Here is a 21,167-nt window from a genome sequence, read left to right as displayed (position 1 = left end):
CACCTGAATTTTTTTACCCCAGCCACAATTTGCTTGAAGATTAATCTGCATGTTAATCCCACAAAACTGTCAGCCCCAGAGGCGAACTGGACTGAGTTCTGTGTGTCAAACCTCTTTGTGTATGAACCATACAGGTTGATGCTGATTTCCTTTGAGAACTGTAGCCTCATATTGTAGCCAGCAGTACTGTGTACAGTACTGACTTTTGAAATTCTCTGAATGCTTTAGTATTGGGGACCAGAAACACACTTTGGCAAAAGGAAATGCTTTCTGGGTTGTAGGAAAAGTATTCATTTTGAAAGTATTTCCCCCCTCCCCCAAAATGATTAGTGTGATAGAGAATGCCATCAAATCCTATGGAAATTACCTTGCTTATTTAGTTTGCATTCATGGACCAAGTAATAAATGAGGCTATAATACAATCCATACTTTCCTGGGAGTAAGCCCCATTGACTACAATGAGATTTACTTCTAAGTAGACATGGATAGGCTTAGGATCTGTCCTTTGTATATACTGTACATTTTTCTGGCAATACAAGCTGCATACCCTCTCCAATCTTTGGATTTTCAAGACATGGAATAGAACTGAACTAAGGAAGATTCTGCTCTGGAACATTCTTCCAGTGTCAAGCCTCACTTCAAGGGAGTGCCTCTGGGCATGTGCAGATTGTTTTTCCCCCCACAGAAACAACTGGGAACGCAAAGGATGCAGAAGGCAGGAAGCTGGAGATGTGTTTATTAACTCTGGAACACCTTTCCAGTGTCAAGCCCCCCTTCAAGGGAGTGCCTCTGGGCATGTACAGATTGTTTTTTCCCCCACAGAAACAACTGGGAACACAAAGGATGCAGAAGGCAGGAAGCTGGAGATGCGTTTACTAGCTCTGGAACACCTTTCCAGTGTCAAGCCTCCCCTCCCCTTCAAGGGAGTGCCTCTGAGCATGTGCAGTGAGTCCTTCTCACAGAAACAGTTCAACTGGGAAACACAAAGCGTTTCTAAACTGGAGGGTGTTGTTGAGTCCCAGCAGCACCTCTTTCACTTAAGATATGATGGAGCCTCAAAGATGCAGAACATGAAAGATGTCCAGTGTCAAGCCTCCACTTCAAGGGTGTGCCTCTGGGCACGTGCAGATTGTTTTTCCCCCACAGAAACAAGCTGGGCACACAAAGGCTGCAGAAGGCGGGAAGCCGGGGCTGTGTTCCAGCATCCATATGCCCCCCTCTCAGCGGTGCGCAGCAGCAGCCTCCTGTGCCCCCCACAGCCCACCCCCTTCCTTCCTCCTTGCAGGCAGAAGCATATGCCGAGCGAGGAGCAGCCGCAGCCCGCCTGGATTAAGTTATATAAGCCCCTGGTGCCCCCCAGCCGCCTCGGGCGCGGAGCGGAGGTGGGCAGGGCGGGGGAGGGTCTCCCCCGGCTGGGAGGGGCGAGGGCTGGCGCAGGCCCAGGCCCGGGAAAGCCGCTTAGCCCTGCCTGGTTGCCATGGAGACGGGCGGGCGGCGGCGGCGAGGCTGTCAGTGAGCGAGCGAGCAGTGAGCGGGGCTGCGGCGGAGGCAGCCATGGAGCCGCGCGCGGAGTGCGCCGAGCCCACCGCGCTGGGCGAGCAGCCGCCGCCGCCGCCGCCCCCGGGCAGGCTGAACAAGACGGCCTTCAAGCTGTTCCGGCGGAGGAAGGCCGGGGGCGCCGTGCCCAGCATCTTCGGCGTGCGGGGCGGCAAGGGCAGGGGCGGCGAGGGGGCCGCGGCGGGCCAGGCGGGCATGGTGCGCAGCAGGACCCACGACGGGCTGGCCGAGGCGGCGCTGGAGGGCGGCGGGAAGGAGGAGGCGGCGGGCGGCGGCCCCCGGGCCGGCGGGGCCAGGGAGCCTTCCTCCTCCTCCTCCTCGGCGGTGGGCAAGTCGCACAGCTTCTTCTCGCTCCTGCGCAAGAACGGCCGGTGCCCGGGCGAGGGCGGCAAGGCGGAGCGGCCCAGGGGGCGCGGGGGGCTCAAGGGGCTCTTCAGCAGCATGCGGTGGCACCGCCGGGACAAGCTGGGCAGTGCCAAGGAGGACGAGAGCCAGCCCGGCGCCAGCCCGCTCATGCCGGGTTCCCTCACCGCCAGCCTGGAGTGCATCAAGGAGGAGGCGGCCCCGAGACCCCCGGCCCCCAGCCCCCCGGGGTCAACCGGCGGTGGGGACCAGCTGCTCACCTCCCAGGTGGCAGTGGAGGCCGAAGCCACCCCTCAAGAGAAGCCGGATGTTGGTGCCCAGCTGAAGGGCAGCCACCCTGGCACCCCTCAGGGAGAAGAGCCCCCCAGGATCCAGCCCCAGAAGAAGGACAGCCACCCCAGCACTCCGGATGGCCGAGAGACCCTGGACCACTCAGCCATAACAGGTGACATCCCCATCGAGCCTTCCCCCCCTGTTGAACCTGGGCCAGAGAAGGCGGCAGCAGCCCCTGACCCTTCTTCCTCTCTCGATCCACCCTCTGAGCCATCCATTGACCGTATTTGTTTGATGTTTGCTGACGTGACTTCACTGAAAAGCTTTGACTCTCTTACAGGCTGTGGGGACATTATTGCCGACCCGGAAGATGACGTGGGCAGCGGTGGTGGCAGTGGTGGAGGTGGAAGTGACAAGAGCGTCCCTGGGGTCAGCAAGCCGGGGGCCTCCAAAAAGCCTTCCGGGATGCTGACTTACCAAGGAGGAGGAGAGGAGATGGCCAGCCCTGAGCAGGTTGGGGACACTTGCGTACCGGAGTTCTGGGACATTCTGTCACAAACTGAGGTGAAGTCACAGGAGACTCTAGGAGGAGCAGAATCCACCGAGGCCTCCAAAGATGGCAGCTGTGCCAAAAGGGTTCAGGACAGGTCAACCACTGGGAAGCACATTGGTCTCAACCAGATTTCAGTTCAGCACAACCACAAAGAAGAGCAGAAGAGCAGGGAAAAGGAACCACAAGAGGTCATTCCCAGCAGTGATGAGGGCTATTGGGACTCCACCACACCTGGACCCGAGGAGGACAATACCAACAGTATCCAAAAAGAGGTGATCCCCAGGGACAGCTACAGTGGAGATGCTCTTTATGATCTGTATGCTGATCCAGATGAAAACACAGCAGCAGTGACTTCTGCAGAAGATATCACCCCTATTCCTTGCTGCAAGCCATTATCTCCAGTAACTACCACATGCCCAGTTAAAACCCATACAACGTCACTCAAGGACTCCAAGATACCAATCAGTATCAAGCATTTTACATCACCACATGGCAGCCATGGCCCAGATTCCAGTAACAGCCATCATATTGCACACCACCAGCCTACCAAAAGCGAGGTCCCTAGAACAAAAATCCCTGTATCGAAAGTGCTTGTACAGCGGGCCAGTTATCGGAGCTTAGCAGCAGGGACGACAGGTAAAGCAGCCACATATCATGAAAGTGCCAAAAAATAGGAGGAGACAAAGATGGGCATGCCAGTCTTTACAGGAACCCATTAAGAGGCAGTTTGGCATCAGCTGAAGGTAAACACCTACATGTGCCCCTTCTGTGAATCCAAGGGATGTGCTTCTGAATTCCATCTTGATATATAGTATATCTATATACAGCTAGGTTCTTTTTGAGCACTTTTTAAACATTTGTATCTGTTTTTTTCTGAAGCACTAAAACCACTCGGGAGGCCACTTTTCCATGCCTTTGGTGGATGCAGGACTTTGATTATGAATATAATTAATATTGCAAACTTGTGCCATGAATTCTTCAAAAAGGACAGAGCTGTGGGAGAGAGAGGACCAAGAAAAGTTTTCCTATATATATATATATATAGCTTTTCCTTTTAAAAAAAAAATGCTTTTGGCCATTTGAGAAATGATGCCTGCTCTAATACTGTGGAGAAATGCCAAGCAAAATAATAACAACAGTAAAACCTCACATATTTAATTTGAGGTATAAAGAGCACCAACAACCAGCAGCAGATTCAATTCACCTGTGAAAGGTAGCTGTTTGACAAGGTGGATTTCTATAAGAGGAGATATTTTTGTCTGTCTGTTTGCTTTGGATCCGTCCTCATGTAAGTGGGTAATGAAGACATCTAGTGAACTCTCAAATGTTTACATCAGTATTTTTCCAATGCATAAAATAGGTTCAGGGAATAATTTTCCTAAATGCCAATATAAAGACAACTACAACATTTATACAATAAATTGTTCCTCATGTATAGATAGATGCGTACATTACTCTTAGTGCTACAGTTTTTTTTAAATTAAAATGTTTTTCTGTATCTACTAGAGTTGGAGCAAAATTAGTTTTTATAGATTGGTAATTTTACAATTTTAGATGTATGAACCTTCTTAAAAGTACCATAAACTAGAGCAAAATTTTATATGGACTCTTAACACCCAGGAAAACAAATCTGTTATGTTGATCTTGCAAGAGTGATGCATGCATAAAACCAGAGTCAAGGTTCTAACGGTATTTTCATTACAAACCACTGATTTTCAGGAGTTTCAGAAAATAGAGCCTTGGTTCCATTTTTGCAGAGCTGAGACCCCAGGCTGCAAATCCATTAGAAAAAATATTTTCAAAAGAATAAATTTAGTTTTGGCTATTTAAAAACAAAAGTTTAAATTTTTTCTTAGGCTTAAAGATTATTTTACTTTAAAAAAAGAAAGGAACATTGGCAAACTTTTAGTTTGTTAGATAGTTTAGCTACAATGGACATAACAGATGTTAATGACCATTGAACATGGGCAGTGGTGCTGAAAAGTGGTTACTGTATTGACATCTTTTCAGTGAAAGAGCATCACATGATGTGCCTAAAGGACTATTTTCAAGATAGGTTGAATCAGCCCCATTGAGGCCTAACGGGACAACTGTGCTTATGCAAAATAATAATTTGAAAAGAGCAAAATCAGGCAAAGCTGCTGTTTCACTGTGTTGAGGAAATAATGCATATTTAACATTGTGCTTTTAAAAATGATATATGACATAGAAAATCCTAAGTTTACTTCTGAGAATCAGATATTTTTCACCTTAGTTTTATTTGTTTTAACTTCTCCTCTTAAGTTACTGTAAGTAAATGTAAGTATACAAAATACACATATAAATACGAGCATTAAAGCTGTAGGTTAATAAATAAAAACTAGAACATACAAATGCTGCAATCTTGCAACTCCTAGGTGGCTTAAATCCCATTCATTTAAATGGTATGTAAGCAACCAGCAGGCAGGATTGTGGCAAAAAAGCCAAGAACCAGTATGTCAATGTACCAAAGGAAGGGATTTTTTTTTACTTTTTTTTTCCTTTGAACAGCTGAAATCTAACAAAAACTGCTTGTAAAAGCCCTCTTGGTTTGAGGACTGCTTTGCCATGGAGCACTGGGAGAACTGCTGGTTGAAGAAACACAGTTCCCAAATTCTCTTGGGCATATGAAGCTAGTTAAGCTGCTCTTTGGCTCCCAGCCAAGGTTGCTGTTCCACAGTGGTCCGGTTGGAAAGAACTATCCTGAAACTAGTTTTGTGATCCTAAAGGGACTTTTTCTTAAACATTTTCTCAGCAGCCCTCAAACCATATGGCAAACTGCTTTTGAAACAGAGGTGAGTTTCAAAAGCAGTTTGTAATATGATGGGGGGGAATCAGTTGTTCAAATAAAAATGTTCACTGGGCTTGTGAAAACCTCTTCCATGAGCCTTCGCAGCTCTTTGGACCACAGTTAGTGATATCTCTGGCTTGCAAATGTGGATATATAAGCTATGATCCTCAAACCACTTACAGTCCTGTCAAGCTGCTGTGTCACTGAAATGCGCATTCCTGTGGTACAGCATGCTTTATGGCTGTTGCAAAATGCAGTGCACAGCCTGGCTGCCACCTCAAATAGTGAGCAGCAGAGGCCAGGCAACAGCAGGCACCACACATTCCAATGTGAGTAAGTTGGCATGGGCAAGTGCCATGAGGTGGGTGGAACAGGGCAGGGAGGGAAGAATAGGGCAGGGACTGGGGTGGAGATGGGGGTGTGTTGAGGGTAGGAAGAGGGTGGTTATCAGTGGCAGCCTCTCTGCCAGTATCCCCCTTTCTCGCCTTGATCCTCCTACCCAGGTCTACTTGGACTTGCACCAGCAAAATCACACAAGTCCAAGTAGACCCATTTGGGGAAGTAGAGGCTTACACCAGGGCAAGGGAACAGATGTTCCCTTACCTGGAAGAGAACTGTGCCCCCCCCCCCGATGCTGTGCACGCTCTGGTGACATGGCTGCATCAGTGGGGGGATTTTGATGGGATTGGGCTATTAATCCGTCAGAATATTGAGAATAGTGCTTTTAAGTGGTTTGTAGATTACATGCAACAAGGTTGAAATGGGTTGAGTCTTCCATTATCTCAAAGGAGGGAAGCTAGTCAAAGCCTTTTACTCCATATGCTTTGTTGCTTTGTGTCAGAGCCTGATAGCTGAAGTCCAGGCATGTTTAATTGGCAATAAGTTATACTGAACTCAGTAGGTCTCCCTCAAGCAAAATACACATTTAGAATCAGAATTCTAATGTACTCAAAAGGTGGTTTATTTTGTATACTTTCTCAGAGTGTATTTGTGGATGGTTGGAGATGCATCCATTCACATATACATGTTGTACATATGCATGTATATTCCTATGGACACATACTGTACATGCACACATTTCTGTAATATTCTAAAAAGCACGTACACTTCCACCCACAGACTAACATACCAAGGGGTACATGCAGCAAATCTTGTAAAATCACATTGACAATTATTTCTGTTTGTCTGAGAAAGGGATCCACATTTGACCTGCTTCACTTTTTTTTAAGGCAGTTTGTAGTGGAGGTAGGAAGGTAATTTGCTTACCCTTGTGAAGTTCCCATTGAGGGCTCTGAGACTGCACCAGAATAAATGGTTTCCCTCTTGGTATTCTGCAAGGAAGAACTACGGAAAGCATTAACTTTTAATGCTAGTCCTCTAACAAACAGCTATTCTTTATGTTATACCAGTGAAGGTCATGCTCTCCTTTTGCATGCTATTTATGCAAAACTATCAAAATTTTGCTTGTTTTATTTTAAAGGAGCAATTGTGTAAAGAAGTGCTGCAGGGAGCCGAAAGTTGAGCTGGAGAGAGGATGTTGTGATATGCAGGAAGAGATTATTACAGGTCAAAGCAGCCCTGCATCATCTAAGTACTAAGAAACAATGTTACCATTTTGGTAGTGCTTGTTTTTCCTGCACATTTCCACCATTTGCATTTTGTTTACTTCTAGCCTGCATGTATTAAGAAACAGTACAGTCAACAGTCAACTTCCCATCCCATTAAGCTGCGCCATTAAAAATACTTTGTCTTTCTTTCATTTGCTTGCTTTTTCATTTCCCACCCAGTTGCTCCTCTTCCAAATGCAAGGAATGCAGCATAAATCATCATATATGCAGCCTTTTTCACAGTAATAGGTCTATGTTAATAGCTGTTTATAACTTCAGTAGTTATTAGCAACATCTGTAACTACTGTGATACATGGGAGAGTGCTCACGTGACTTTGTTGGTAAGGGAGTAGCACTGTATACAACTAGCTAGCAAAAATACTACCTCTTGTTAAGGAAGCATGTTCATTTGCTGCTGCTGCTGTCTGAGTAACAACTTGATAGGGTATCAGTTATGGGAGTTTTGTGACTGTCAGTTAAAATTTGATTTATTACACTGTAAGTATATTCTTAACAATTAAAGAAGAAAAAAGTACCACAAGGTACTATTCCCTAAACACATATGTTTGTGTAGGTGAAACGGTTGGCATCTGGCAATTAGGTCTGAAGTTTTCAAATGTGAAGAAGAGTTAAGGTAATGGTATGGAGTTGTTTTTTTCCCACTGGTCTGTTAATGGTGTTTATAAGTTGATGACAATCAGATCTTGAAAAGGAAGAAGAAAAAAAGTGAAATAGAATGTTAGAGTTTTTATCACAATCATATAGGGGTGGACTGATTTTTGAGTCAGGTTACGTAGCCTGAAAGATGACTCCACATTTTGAAGTCACAGAATAGCCAGAAGGGGGTCCATATGAATATGGGCTGGTCTTGTGAGAGGTTTTACATGTATTTATCTCTGGCACAGATCTGTGAACGTGCCATGTTGTTACCAGATTTTTCAAGTTCAAGGGTCTTCCTGGAGCCAGAAATACATAGAACACACATGACTCTTTGGCCTCGAAGGAAGCAATGGGGTTGCTCCTCCCACAAGTGCAACATATAGTATGTGAAAACATCGCATTATTTTGAATCCATGGTGACGTGAGAATTGAATGTATCAACGCTGCTTACATGTGCTTCTGCCTACATCTGCTTTCATGCTTCCCCATGAAATTAGACTCCAGCTATGCTCAGTCTAGTGAACCAGTTTCATAAGAACTAGCTGTTATGCATGAAACTTAGGACGCAATCCTAACCAGCTTTCCAGCACTGACCTAGCCAAAATGCAGTCCCAAGGTAAGGTAACAAACATGCCCTTACCTTGAGGAGACTCCCTTGACTGCCTCCCCACTGCAGGATGCAGTGCACGCCACATTGGCACAGCTATGTCACTGCTGGAAAGTTGGTTAGGATTGCGACCATAGTTTCATTTGCTTGGAAGTAAGTTCCACTGTGTTCAGTTGGACTTACTCCCTATTAAGCATGCATGAGACTGCAGCCTTAGAGCCCAATCCTGTGTTCGGCGGCACGACTTCATGCCACTGAGCACTGTTGCAAGCCTCTCCGGCGTAAGGCACATTTGCAAGCCTCTCCGCCGGGCTCCCGCCCGTGGTAGCCCAGCGCCGGCCGGTGCTGTGCTAGCACGGGGCAGTCGTGCAGCCTCCGCAGCTTGGTGGTCTCCCAGACTGCCGAGCCGTGGCACGGTAAGCAGGGGCAGGGGCAGGGAGGAGGTGTTCCGGAGAGGGGGGAGGCTGGTGGGGAGCGGAGACAGGGTGGGGGGTAGGCGTGACGCCGGGAGAGGGCAGGCTGGAGGCGTGCTGGAGGAGGGAGGGAGGCGGGTTCGCAGAGCTCTGCTCCGCAGGATCCAAGCAGCTCATGAAGGGCTTGGCGTCCTATACGAGTGCCTTGGTCGGCGTTAAGTGAGTAGCCCCATTGCGCGGCTGCTTCCCTTACCTAGGAGAAGGGGACAAAAGTCCCCTTCTCCCGAGGCGCCTCCTGCGGTATCCTGGGGCGTGCAGGATCCGGTGGCAGCTGTTCTTGGTGCCACCGAGCCTGGGCGCCCCGGGCAGCTCAGGATTGGGCTGCCCAGTGGCTAATTATTTTGCTAATATTAATTCCAGTTCTACAGTTTGCAATCTGCAACTAATTTTTTGCCAGGTTTCTTTTATTTTTAATAATAAGATTATATTTGTATGTTAGAAGAGCAACACAGTGCCCGAGACAATGCACTGAAATGGATGTTCAACAAACTTGCATTAGATATATATTTCCTAACCATCTGTAATCAGTAGAGCACTCTGATATATCAATGATTAAGAAAAATGGGAAGATGCTGAAATTAAAGGAGTGAAACTTAAGGAGTTTACCATCCTAGAGGCATTCTATAAAGAAGTGCATTTTAATCACAGAGATATACAGCCTTAATAGGCAGAATGATCTTCCAAGTCCCAAAGATGTTTTATTCTTTAATACCATTTTTATTCTTTAAGAAAGGCTTTATTTGTATAAAATATGTTTTGGATGAAGCTTGTACTGTTCAGTTGTTACCCTGTATGTAACATGTAAAGAGTGTGTTAGATCAGGTATTGGGCATTTTATACACTTTGCACTTACAGGTCACATGGCCAGTTTCATAAGTTCTTAGAGTTTTTAGAATATGTTGTGTATGGTTACAGTATTTTGTGTGGCATATGTTTTTAAATGGAGGCTTTCTTGTAATAGCATGAACTGCTTTCTTTGTTACTGTATTTTGTTCCCACCGATGTAAAGTTTGGTGTGCCATAGGTGTGGTCTGAATCTGAGACAAAGAGTTCGTTCTCATCTCAGTGTACATTGCTTTCATTGGCAGGAGTCCACAATCCAGTTATTCTGGAGCAATTCAATTGACTTCAGTAGCCTGGAATAAATCGCTTGTGAATTTCAGTCATCAGCAGTCATAGGAATAAAGAACATGCAGTAGATTTAAGACAGGCCCTGTCTTCACAAAGCAAATGCATGATCAGTGTCACTGAAAAACTGGTTGTCCTGTAAGCATTCCAGCCACCACATTCTTAAGCTAGCACTGAACAGAATCAGAAGGATTCTTTTTATAAGCTTATTCCATGAAAACTCCTTCCGTACTTAATTTTTAATAGCCTCTGTTGAATTATTTATCGAGACTAAAATGATATTGCACCAAAGTCCTCAAAATGTCCGATTAAGGGGGCAATTCCAGCATAGCATGTTTATTCCAAAGAAGCAAAATTGCCATGCTTTGCTTAGTGAAGCAGAACTGTTAGTTGGTTTGGAAATTTATGGGACTGTCCAAGCTCAAAAGAAGCCGTTGATTTGGATCGTGAGCCTCACTTAGAAGCTTTTCAGCCAGCTATAACAGCATTTTGGGTTTTTTGTTTTGTTTTTAAAAGATGTTTTTTGTTTAGATAATACCATGGGGGAAGCATTTTTATCTTACAGTTTTAGAAGGCAGACATTTATTTTACAGCAGAAAATGTACGTTTTGTAAGGAAATTGGATTATAAGCATGTTTTTATTGCTACTGGTAGGGCATTACATAGCTTTTCCTCTATAGATTAAAAACAAATGTATTGATAGAATCTTAAAGCTGTAGGAGAACTGGGTAGTCGCATATTTCATGTGGAGCACAGCTGTAGTGTTGCACATCTATTTCTTAGTCAGAAATCACCCATTTGTCCGCATATAACTCTACTGACACTGTTACTATTCTGAGTGGCGGGATATAATGACAGTCATCTATAAGCAATCTTGGGATAGATTTGGCTCATCAGTGAAGGAGCACCACAAAGTACCTCTTTGCCCAGTTAACAAGGTAAAGCCTGCAACCTCTGTGAAGTCTTCTGCATATACAAGCTGCCAATACTCATACCTCAGGTGGCCATGAAACCAGAGAGCCCTTTCAGCTGTTACTATGCTGAAACTGACTGCGAGCACTTTCACCCTTTCAGGGAAACCAGCCTGAGGGCTGCTTCAAACATCATGATGATTTGCTGCCCAATCCAATTCTCCACCAGTTTACATAATGTAGTGGTGCCAAGAGAGCACGCACTGCATCCTGTAGTGGGTTGTGTGTGTGTAATCAGACAGTCTAGGAGAGATAAGCAAAGCAAAAATAGTTTTTACTTCTCTGTAAGCCTGGCCACCAATTGGTCTCCCAGATCTACACCAACTCTCTTGCAGGTGTTAGTCCAAGGTGAGTCAGGGAGCAGGGCCAGGCTGGGAAGTGGGCATGGGAACTCTGTGTGCACTGCTGCCACCAAGATCCACCCTCTGTCCAGCCTGATCCTCCCCAGAATCACCCCAGTTGGCATTGTATCTGCTGTGGTGGGCATCTGGGATCTGTTGGTGGGCACACAGCCTCTCACCATTTACACTGTTGGGTCTGAAGCACATGACAGCAGAGTGACTTTTGCTGTCACAGGAGTTATGACAGCAGATTGCGAGCACCACTGCAGTAGGCCCTGCATTGGATTTAGCCATAAGCGTACACCTTACAGAAGTGTACACCTCTCAGTTGCTGCCAGAGCTGGGCCTGTCTTTGATTCTCTGTGAAATGTGTGTTTGATGTCAAACCTGAGTTTGTTGTCAGTACAGAATAGTGAACCAGGATCTGGATTTGTTGGTCCCTGGTAGATTTATAAAGAGTTTTCAGTTCTGTTTATTCTTGCATGTCCCATGGTTCTGTTTGACAGTTTTCATACTGTAGTTTTCATACATTCATATGCAGAACGTATGTTTGTAGGCAGACAGTGTGTTGGGGTTTTTTTGCTTTTTGTTTTTGTGGATATGTGCGTGCTCAAAATTAATGTAACCAAGAGGACAGAAAGCAAAAGAAAGGGTTGTACTGTATGTGTACATCTTGGATCAGGACTATGCAGCATGGGACAACTGTGGCAGAAATGGGAACAAACAGACAAGTACAGTGCTGGGAAAATACAGAGCTTGGGCATGTTCATTGCTGACCTTAAGAGTATGGGGTGGGGAGGAGAAACATGAAAGTCTTGATAAACTGGTGTAATCAATTTTCATCATTGGGTCCAACATTCCTCTTAAAGCCATGAGGCAAGATCACACCAGTGATTGTGCCAATACTTTTTGCATCCTGTGGGTTGGTGTGCCCATGATAACCTCCACCCTTTTGCATTGGACAAATCCTAAAGGGATGCAAAAGCTGTAACTATATTGCTAAAATCCTGGTGGCCATATATGTTGTACATCCATATGTTTCTTTCTTTGATATTCTACTTTCTCCTTTATGAGTTAGTGCATTCTTCATGTAGACTTCCTCTCTCTCCAGATAGTACTCCTAGACCATGTTTATAGTTTTAAACTACTTTCCTTCCAGTGTGAGCATATGTGCCTCCTTCCTACTGCTGCTGTGTATTTTGTCATTGCCCATAGTGTATGCTCCATGCACACTTCCTCCACTGCCAATGGGGATTACATTCCACTTATCTTTGATCCAGTTTGTTTGCTGCCAATGGTGCTTTCTTCATACCTATTCCCTTTCATCCAACCAGTAGTGCATTTTCCAGGAAAAACAAAACACCCTTCTTACTCCTACCAAAAAGCATTTTCCTTCTTCTGCCATGCACACTGCAGACCTTGAATGTGTTGCCTAGCTGCATGTCACACCTCTTCAATAGTGTATATGCTATGAACATCCTCAGCAGTGCATCTATCCTGAGCAATCCCACTCCTTGCAGTTATTCTCCAAAACAGCATTAACTTTCAAGAAGTTGTGTATTTTTTTTTCTTTTAAAATGCAGAATTTACTAAAGAATGGCTGTGTTGTTAGAAGATCAGTTTTATGTAGGAGAGAAGCCACTTCATTGTAGAAAATCCAGTTAGTACAGAATGTGCTAGACAGTGCTGGGGACTTGTGTTTGAATGATCTCAATTTACAAAGACCAAAAGTATACAAATAATAGTTTTTGACAGGGAATAAGGAATCTGACTTTCAGTGAGTGAATCTGCAGACTAAAACTAATGCAATCAGAGCTTTGGGGCACATATTCAGCATTACTTAACACAGAATGGTTAGCACCTTAACAAGCTTAAACCATCCTTTTACATATAGCACCAAAGTGATTGAAGAAAATTAAAAATTTCTCTCCTCACTACCTATGCATGGCATAAATTCAGTCCAATTAGTGATGCACAACCAGAGGCTGATAATTATTACAGAGTAATTAATCCCAAATAGGGTGTTTTGATGTTGAGCATGTGCCACTGAAGCTGAAATACTGAACATTCCTGCATTTTAAGACTAAAATGTTAGCTACCAGTGGAACTAGACTCTGTTTCCAAGTAAAGTATCAGTGATCTCTACATATGCCTTCCACTTTTATTTAAAGGTTAGTTTCATTGTTATAAGAAATCCCACATTGTGGTGTATATAATTGTGATTTTTTTTCTTTTCTGATTTAAATGCAAATCATGTCTTTCTATTTTCTTTTCTTTTTTTTGTTCCATTTGAACAATTAGCTACTCCCAGGCTTGACCCTGGTATTTGGCATGTTCAATTTGAAGCTAACACAATCATTGCCATCCTTAATTCGCTTGTGTTGGCAGAAATGGGATCAGATCCTTTCAAGTACAGTTGAATCCTAAGTGCTGCCTATTGTGTCACTCTGCCTGCCCTCATTTTGTGATTTGTTAACAAGTATGTTTTTCTTTTTACCTTTGAGGTTTCAAGTTAAAAATATTCTTTAGGAGGAGGAGGATGTTGGTTTGAGATTGTAAGAACCAACATTATTATTGTTACTGTTATTATTTTGATCTGTGTTACATTAAAAAAAATCACCATTGAAGTATCAAAGTAGTTCAGTTCATTTTTTCACACAGCCATACTGAAGAAAAAAAGGTATTACTGTATTTCTTTGAATGGTACATTAATGGCAAAAATGAATTTTCAATTATGCATACAGGTAACTAGATACTCCTTGGTTCAATTACACTGGCATGTTACTACATTAGTAATTTTATTGATTTGAGGAGGAAGACAGTCTCATGAGCAAAAGTTGTAGAATTTGGCACTTTTCAGAAAATAAATATCAAAAAGGCATTATCAAAAGATTGTATTCTGTCTTACAGCGCTCCTATGGCTAATGAAATCACCATGAAAAATTCAACACAAAATGTCGCTGTCATTTATTAGTAGCAGCAATTAATTTTTTTGCCATTGAATAACACATAAAAATTAAGGTTAAAAAAGGTAAGAAATGGAGTTGATGTAAACTAAATCACATGGTGGTACCGACCTGTCACGGCACCAAGTCTCCACTTATAGAAGGTGATAAGCAATCTTAAGGGGAAAGCACTGGAGAGACTTGCTTACCTTTGAGAAAGCTGGAGCAGGCTTAACGCAAGCTGACTGAGACAGATTTGTACTGTTATAAAATATTTATTTGGTGGGTTGCATTTGGCACACTGTAACTGACAATTCAATTTTTAACTACAGAAATTGAGGAGGGGGGAGCCTATTTGTGCTGAACTATCTCCAGTGCAATAAAGTGGCTTATTTGAGATGTGAAGAAAAAAAAAATGAGAGCACTCTTCCCATATTACTTGATATTCTTGGCTGGAAAACAGGTAGTGCATAGTTTGCCAAAAATGAAGAGCCATATAATATTTTTCCACATTGTAAGGTATGTAGTTTGAAGCTTAATAAGCGACACTTGTTTAAAAGTCTTTTAGGGTCAAACCAAATGTTACTTTAACCGCAAGCTATATGCTTGTTTGTTCTTTATAAAATAGCTTGTGCTGGGGGCTGATCTGGATCCCCTGCACAGCTGTTGTTGAACATGGAGAAAACCCCTCCTTAAGTACCTGGAGGAGCTTTCCTCCTGAAGCAAATAGCCAAGAGCAGGGGGGCATTAAAGGTCCAGACTAAGATCAGGATCCTGCTCATGCTATTTTAGAAAGACATGCCAAGCACAACTGCATATACTAACATATCACTTGGCCCTTAGATGCAATTAACCTGGGTGCAATTGACTTGCTAGTTCTTCTGTGTGAGTAAGGTACAAAAATGAACCTGTGCCCAATTGCAGACCTGGCCCCTGTGCGGCACCAGGGCACAGGATCCCAAATGCCGCCCCCCTGCAACACACCATCCCCTCGAGGATATTATCCAGCTGTAACGGAGCCTTGCACGATGTTCCCCAGTGCTCCGAAAGCCTTTTGAGGCCTCTGGAGGACCCTTAACCTGTACTTCTGGTTTTCTGACATAGCACCTGGAGCTTTTAACCCCCCCCCAGTTCCCCCAGACCACCACTGCTTGTACCATCTCAGAAGCTTATCTTCTGACTTTAGAGAAGACTGTCCACTCCCCCCCCCCCCGAAGCTGGGAAGGTCTAACAGTTGCTCTTTCGTAGGTAATTAGCAACGCTATTTCAAAAAGGAGCCTATGCCTGAGGAAACTCTACCCCCGTTATTAATTTGTAAATCACATTATTTCAAAAACGTACAAATTAAGACAGCTTCAATGGGGTGCAAGTACTGTAAAACTCCAATAATCTGGCATCCAATAGTACAGCACTCCTGAGAGTCGGGCTTCAGAATGGCCAGCAGTGGATCAAAGTGTGGACAGCTCACACCCAGCTGGCCAAAGCTTTGTGACCTCTCTGAGCTGCTGTGGCTTCCCAAGCACAGGCCTCTGCTTAAGAGGAGCTGCCTGAGCTTGCTACTAATCCCCCATCCTGGTCCCCCTGGCTACACAGCAGCCCACCCTCTCAGTGCTGCTCAGCTCTTTCAGAAGATGGCGTGGAAAGAGATCCCAGCCAAATGAGTAGCAGGTAAGGAAATTAATTTGACACTAGTCCTCATAGTCTGTCATATTTCATAATCTGATACCACATAGGTCTTAAAGATGCTGGTTCATTGGAAGTCTGCGGTACTAAGATTAAATCCACTATAGAGGTGTGCGCCACTTAACGATGGGGATACATTCTTCAGTCCTCATTGTTATGTGATTGGGTCATTAAGTGAACATTCTGTCCAATCTAGTGCCTTTGTTGTGTAAACAGACACTCCCAATCAGACACTTGCTGGCTGCACAGGCTACTGGAGGTAGATTGCCTCTTCTTTGTATTAAGAGCCTCTCTGATGTGTAAACAGACAGTCTGCTGCAGGCTATGGGAGACCTGACTGCCTCATTAAGAGCATCTTTATTGTGCTTTGACCACCGTCATATATGTGGTCCATCATTAAGTGAACAGTTGTTAAGTGGCACACGCCTGTACATCATCTTTAGGAAAACTGAGTGGATTTCAGTGGGACTAATATAGTAACAAAAACAATTTATTACACTGATACACCACCCCTGTCCCAGGGCTCACAGCAATTCCCATATGTTTCCCAGAAAGTGTCCAATTCAGAAAACTTACAGAATTTACAGAATAATGAATTGTACAATAGTATTTAACTTTTGAGGATAAGGATGAACAGAAATATATATGTCACTTCCGTCCATTTGCTCAAGATAAATCCAAGAGGTAGCTATTATGATTCTGCTCTAGTGCTCCATATGTGTTCTGATGTGCCCGCAGTGCCGCCCTGCAAACAAGTTTCCTGAGCAACTTCAGTGTCAGAAGCTGCTCCACACAGTCATGGTTTTGCATGTGCTGAGGTCCGGGCAACATATTCCACTGAACAAAAAACATGGCCCAGGTGTTTTCATTTTGTAAATAATGCGCTAGGGGAGTTCAAAATAGGATGAAACCACAGTGGAGGGGCTTTAGCACTTTGCCCCCATCGTAGTTCTGATCCTAATTGCTTGTCTCTCCCACTGCACAATAGTTTCATGGGGGGGGGGACTTCCATTGTCTGCTCCATTGATGCACCCTTGGCTTTGAAGGAATAGCTGCAGCAGAATCATGAAAGAGTAACCACAGCCAAATTGGATCCAGAGACGTAACAGACTTTTGTAACCACTCTTTGCTGTAAAACAGATAGGGTCAGTATATAGAGCTAGGTAAAGCTGGTCTATTATAAGAGCCCTGCTGGATCAGGCCAAGGGTCCACCTAGTCCAGCTTCCTGTATCTCACAGTGGCCCACCAGATGCCGCAGGGAGCACACAAGACAACAAGAGACCTGCATCCTGGTGCCATTCCCTTGCACACAGCCTTCTGAGGTAGCCTACTTCTAAAACTAGGAGGCTGTACATACCCATCACAGCATGTAACTTGTGATGGACTTTTCTTTTAGAAATCTGTCCAATCCCTGTTTAAAGGCATCTGGGCCAGATGCCATCAACACATTTTGTGGCCAGGAGTTCCACAGGCTAATCACATGCTGGGAAAAGAAATATTTTCTTTCATCTAACTCTCCCGACACTCAGTTTTAGTGGCTGGGTGTTGAGTGGATGTATTCGGGATGTGCCAAATGCAATGTGCCAAATGCACTCAGGCCACCCTAAAAATCCATCGTTTTACAGAGGAAAAGGAAGGTGACGATGCAGCAAATTCAGAGGAGGAATGTCAACTCTCTGCCTCACCAGAAACTGTGATTTCAGGATATACTATGAAAAGCTTCATTTCTGTATCAGTTCAAGCGACTTGGTTGGCACTATTTATAGAACAGTGCTTTACAGTTCTGTTAGCATATCTTCCCACTGAAGAGCTACGTGACTAACCCAAGCAAATGCCTGGACTACTGTATTTGGTTCAGCAGAGAGAAGCCTGTGTGAAATCAGCTATTCTTAAGAAGGCTTTTATGGCGATCATTCATATGGCTCCTATCACTCAATCCTGTACCTATCAATCCCATACCTACATATGTACTGAGAAAAGTATTTTACAGCCCAATCCTAACTAAATTCCCACGCAGCAATGCAGCCACACTGTCATGGGCTCCACGGCATTCCATGGAGGAATTTTGGCTGCTGGAGGTCTCCTCTTGATAAGGGGACATTTGTCCCCTTTCTCCTGGGAAAGCCCCAGCAGCTGCAATAGGTCAACTCAGACCTGTGCCAGCAATGTAGCTGGAACAAGTTCAAGTTGATCTGTGTCGGAGGATCAGGCCTAGGGAGGCAGATAGGATACAGGCCATTATTCATGTTGCTTAGATAAATTGAAGCCTACCTTCAATTAATAAAACTTCAATTAAGGGTGCAATCCTAGGTTGCCCTTGGGCTGGCGCAAGTCCCTTGCACCAGCCCAGGAGTGTCACAAATGTGCCATAAAGCACGTTTGTTCCTCCACTAGAGTTGGCTGGGCCGTGTGCCTGCTCACAGAAGCTGAATCCAGCCTCCATGCCGACCTCGATGGGGAGCCTTGCGTGGGCTGAGCTCAGCCGACGCAAGGGTCTGGGGAGGGCGGGGAGGAGAAAGGAGCGAGGTTTCTGGGGCAGGGGGATGGCGGGTGGAGGGTAGCCCCAGCAGGCAGGTGGGCGGACAAGAAGTGGGAAGCAGGGCTGGGACGTGGCAGATATGCCAGATCTTAGCCCCTGTTCCCAAGCAGTGTGGAGCGGCTGCAAGCCACTCCGCTCTCCTCAGACTTATACCACCTCCAGAGGCGGCACAAGTCTGAGGAGACCCATTGGGGCTGCAGTGGCTTACCAGGGGTAAGGGGGAGAGTTTCCCCTTACCTCTGGCTGAGCTACTTTGGGCCCCTATCTTGTACTGGATACAGCACAAGCCTTCTGGCCTGCCTGTTCCAGCATAAGATGGGATTGCGCTGCACATCTCATAAAAAAACTGCTACTGGGAATGTGGTGCCAGGTTCCATCATGAACAGCATATGAAGAAGCAAAACTAATGCCGACCCAAAGGGGAAAGGAAACTAGCCAGTCGGAGGCACTAGGTGGTCATCCATTGATAAATAGCTCTCTTTGAATTGCTGCATACCTGTGCAATCACAGGCACAAATGCTCCATTGAAATACATGGGACTCAGATACAAGAAACTGTGTAGGATCACAGCTCATGTCTCCTTTTCCAAAGATGAAATGGGACCATCTGTTATTATGCTAAGGAAGCCATTGGAGAATAGCATAACTGCATCTTTGACAAAAATGGACAGATATACAATCCTTATGATCCCAAGACGCATCTCATCGGCAAATAAGTGTCCAGACCACAAATAAGTGGCAAGGATTGCGGTGCCAAAGTAGTGCCACAATTTGTGGTGCCATGCTGCTGAGCCAAGCTACCCCAAGATGGGCTGATGAAACAGCGTGTGTTGATGCTGTTGTTCCAATATGGGATCAGCGAACCTATGTGTTGTGAACAGGAGTATTGAACACAGGACTGCAATTTTCAGTTACAAAAGGTGCAATGGAACATGCAAATCTATGACAGGGTGACAACCATTTGATCTTGCTAGGGCAGCTGCCAGCACCTTCTTTTGTCTCCTGGGAAGCCTAATTTCTACCAATCTATGTCTCTTGCTGTCTTCCAGATGGTAGCAGGTTCTTTAACTAATCTCGTATCCCTTTTCCCTTTGGGATTTCATTTCATCTTTATCTTGTCACATCTGGTTTTCTCTGTGCAGATGATTTGCATTAGACAGGTCAGATAGTCTCCAAGATTTTACCAAGCATCAAAGTCTCTTTCAAATGTTTCATTGAAGGACATTCTGCTTGTGCACCAGATATCATTCATGCACTGGAGTTCGTCTGTCCATACAGCAACTTCAGTTATGCTGCGGTGAAAAATACAGGTATAGTCTTCTTTGTTTTATCCTGCAAGTCCACTAATTTGCATCAGAGAGGCTTTCTATGGTCTCTGGAGTCTTATGGCCTCTGCAGTCACTTCCATTATGGGGTCTAAAATGAATTAAGGGGATTCTCAGAGGAAAAATGTGTAATGTAATGGTGTTTGGGTATGGGAGTGATCGCGAGTCTATTTCAAGCTGTGCTGTGAATTTCCAGACTGGAGCAAGTCTTTTGGGCTGGACATTCTATAGAATCATATATAGAATGAATATACATTGCTATAAAGCTTTTATTTTGTTTCATTTCAAAACAACCAGATTATACAGGTCATTATTATTATTCCCATCCTTCCGATGGAGTGCTGAAGCAGAGGCAGTGATGTGACTGAGGCTACCCAGTGAGTCCTCTGCAGAGCAAGAATTTGAATTCAGAACTCCCACTACATTGTTAATTGTTCTCTCATGGTTGATCTAGAGAAGCCCAGGAATGTCCCCTCCCCCCCCCTTTAACCTCTCTCAGCCTGATCTACAACTCAGTTTGGGTTGGCACTGGCATACTTGGCTTCAGCAAGGCTAAATCAGCTGAAATTCGAGTACTTTGGCTGCATTGTTCCAGGTTGTTCATCTCATGGCTTTTAAAAAAAAAAAAAATTTGTGTTCCCTACTTCCTGTTGCTGACATTTGTAGGAAGAAAGATTACTTGGTTCTGAAATTAATGTCATAAGAAACCAAATTAGTAGAGAAATTATTTTTGAATAACCAGGAATGTCTTGCTGTACTGTGTTCTTTTTTTCCATTCAGTATGATTGATTAAAGGGCCATCATCTTAGTTCCAGTCCCTGCTAGTCTGAATGAAGCACTAATATTTATACATTGGAAGAGGCAAGAAGGCAAGTTGATGTTCCACCACCAGCTGCACAGTTCACTGGGCTGTTCATCATAGTCGGAAACATCTTACCACTAGAAAAAATGGTAATCTGAGAGGAATCAGGGTTTTGGGTTGTGTTGGTAAAGCAGGCAGGGGTTAGGGTAGGTAGCTCAGGATCCATCATCAGCACCCTTTCTAAAACCAAACTATCTTCTGACATATAGAGCCACCTTATACTGACTCAGACTGTTGCTCAATCTCATGGTCAGTGTCAGTAAATTGCACAATTGGGCAAATGCCAGGGGCCCAGCACGCTGGGAGGGTCCATCATGCCTGATGCTTGCCCCATCCGACCTGTCAGTGTGGTCTATTTTGGCACAGCTGCATCACTTTGGGGGAGGGGGTTGGGGCCTTAAGATTGAGAATGTAATTTTGCCTGCCTGTCCTTAGTCAAAGTCATGTCAGGTAGTCCTTGACATGAACAAA

General features: G+C 44.6%; 1 protein-coding gene across 1 annotated transcript; it reads left to right on the top strand.

Annotated features, from left to right (window-relative positions):
• The first annotated feature begins 1,521 nt into the window (after window positions 1-1,521).
• On the top strand, window positions 1,522-5,891 carry AMER2 (APC membrane recruitment protein 2). The gene is made up of 2 exons (XM_066620396.1): window positions 1,522-2,365; window positions 2,534-5,891. Exons 1-2 carry the CDS (start codon window positions 1,555-1,557, stop codon window positions 3,418-3,420), a joined length of 1,698 nt encoding a protein of 565 aa, XP_066476493.1. The 5' UTR covers window positions 1,522-1,554; the 3' UTR covers window positions 3,421-5,891.
• Window positions 5,892-21,167: the final 15,276 nt, after the last annotated feature.

The sequence above is a fragment of the Tiliqua scincoides genome, chromosome 3 (genome assembly GCF_035046505.1).
Source record: "Tiliqua scincoides isolate rTilSci1 chromosome 3, rTilSci1.hap2, whole genome shotgun sequence".
NCBI lineage: Eukaryota > Metazoa > Chordata > Lepidosauria > Squamata > Scincidae > Tiliqua > Tiliqua scincoides.
Note: the sequence above shows the minus strand (reverse complement) of the source record. Positions and strands in the feature narration are given on the sequence as shown.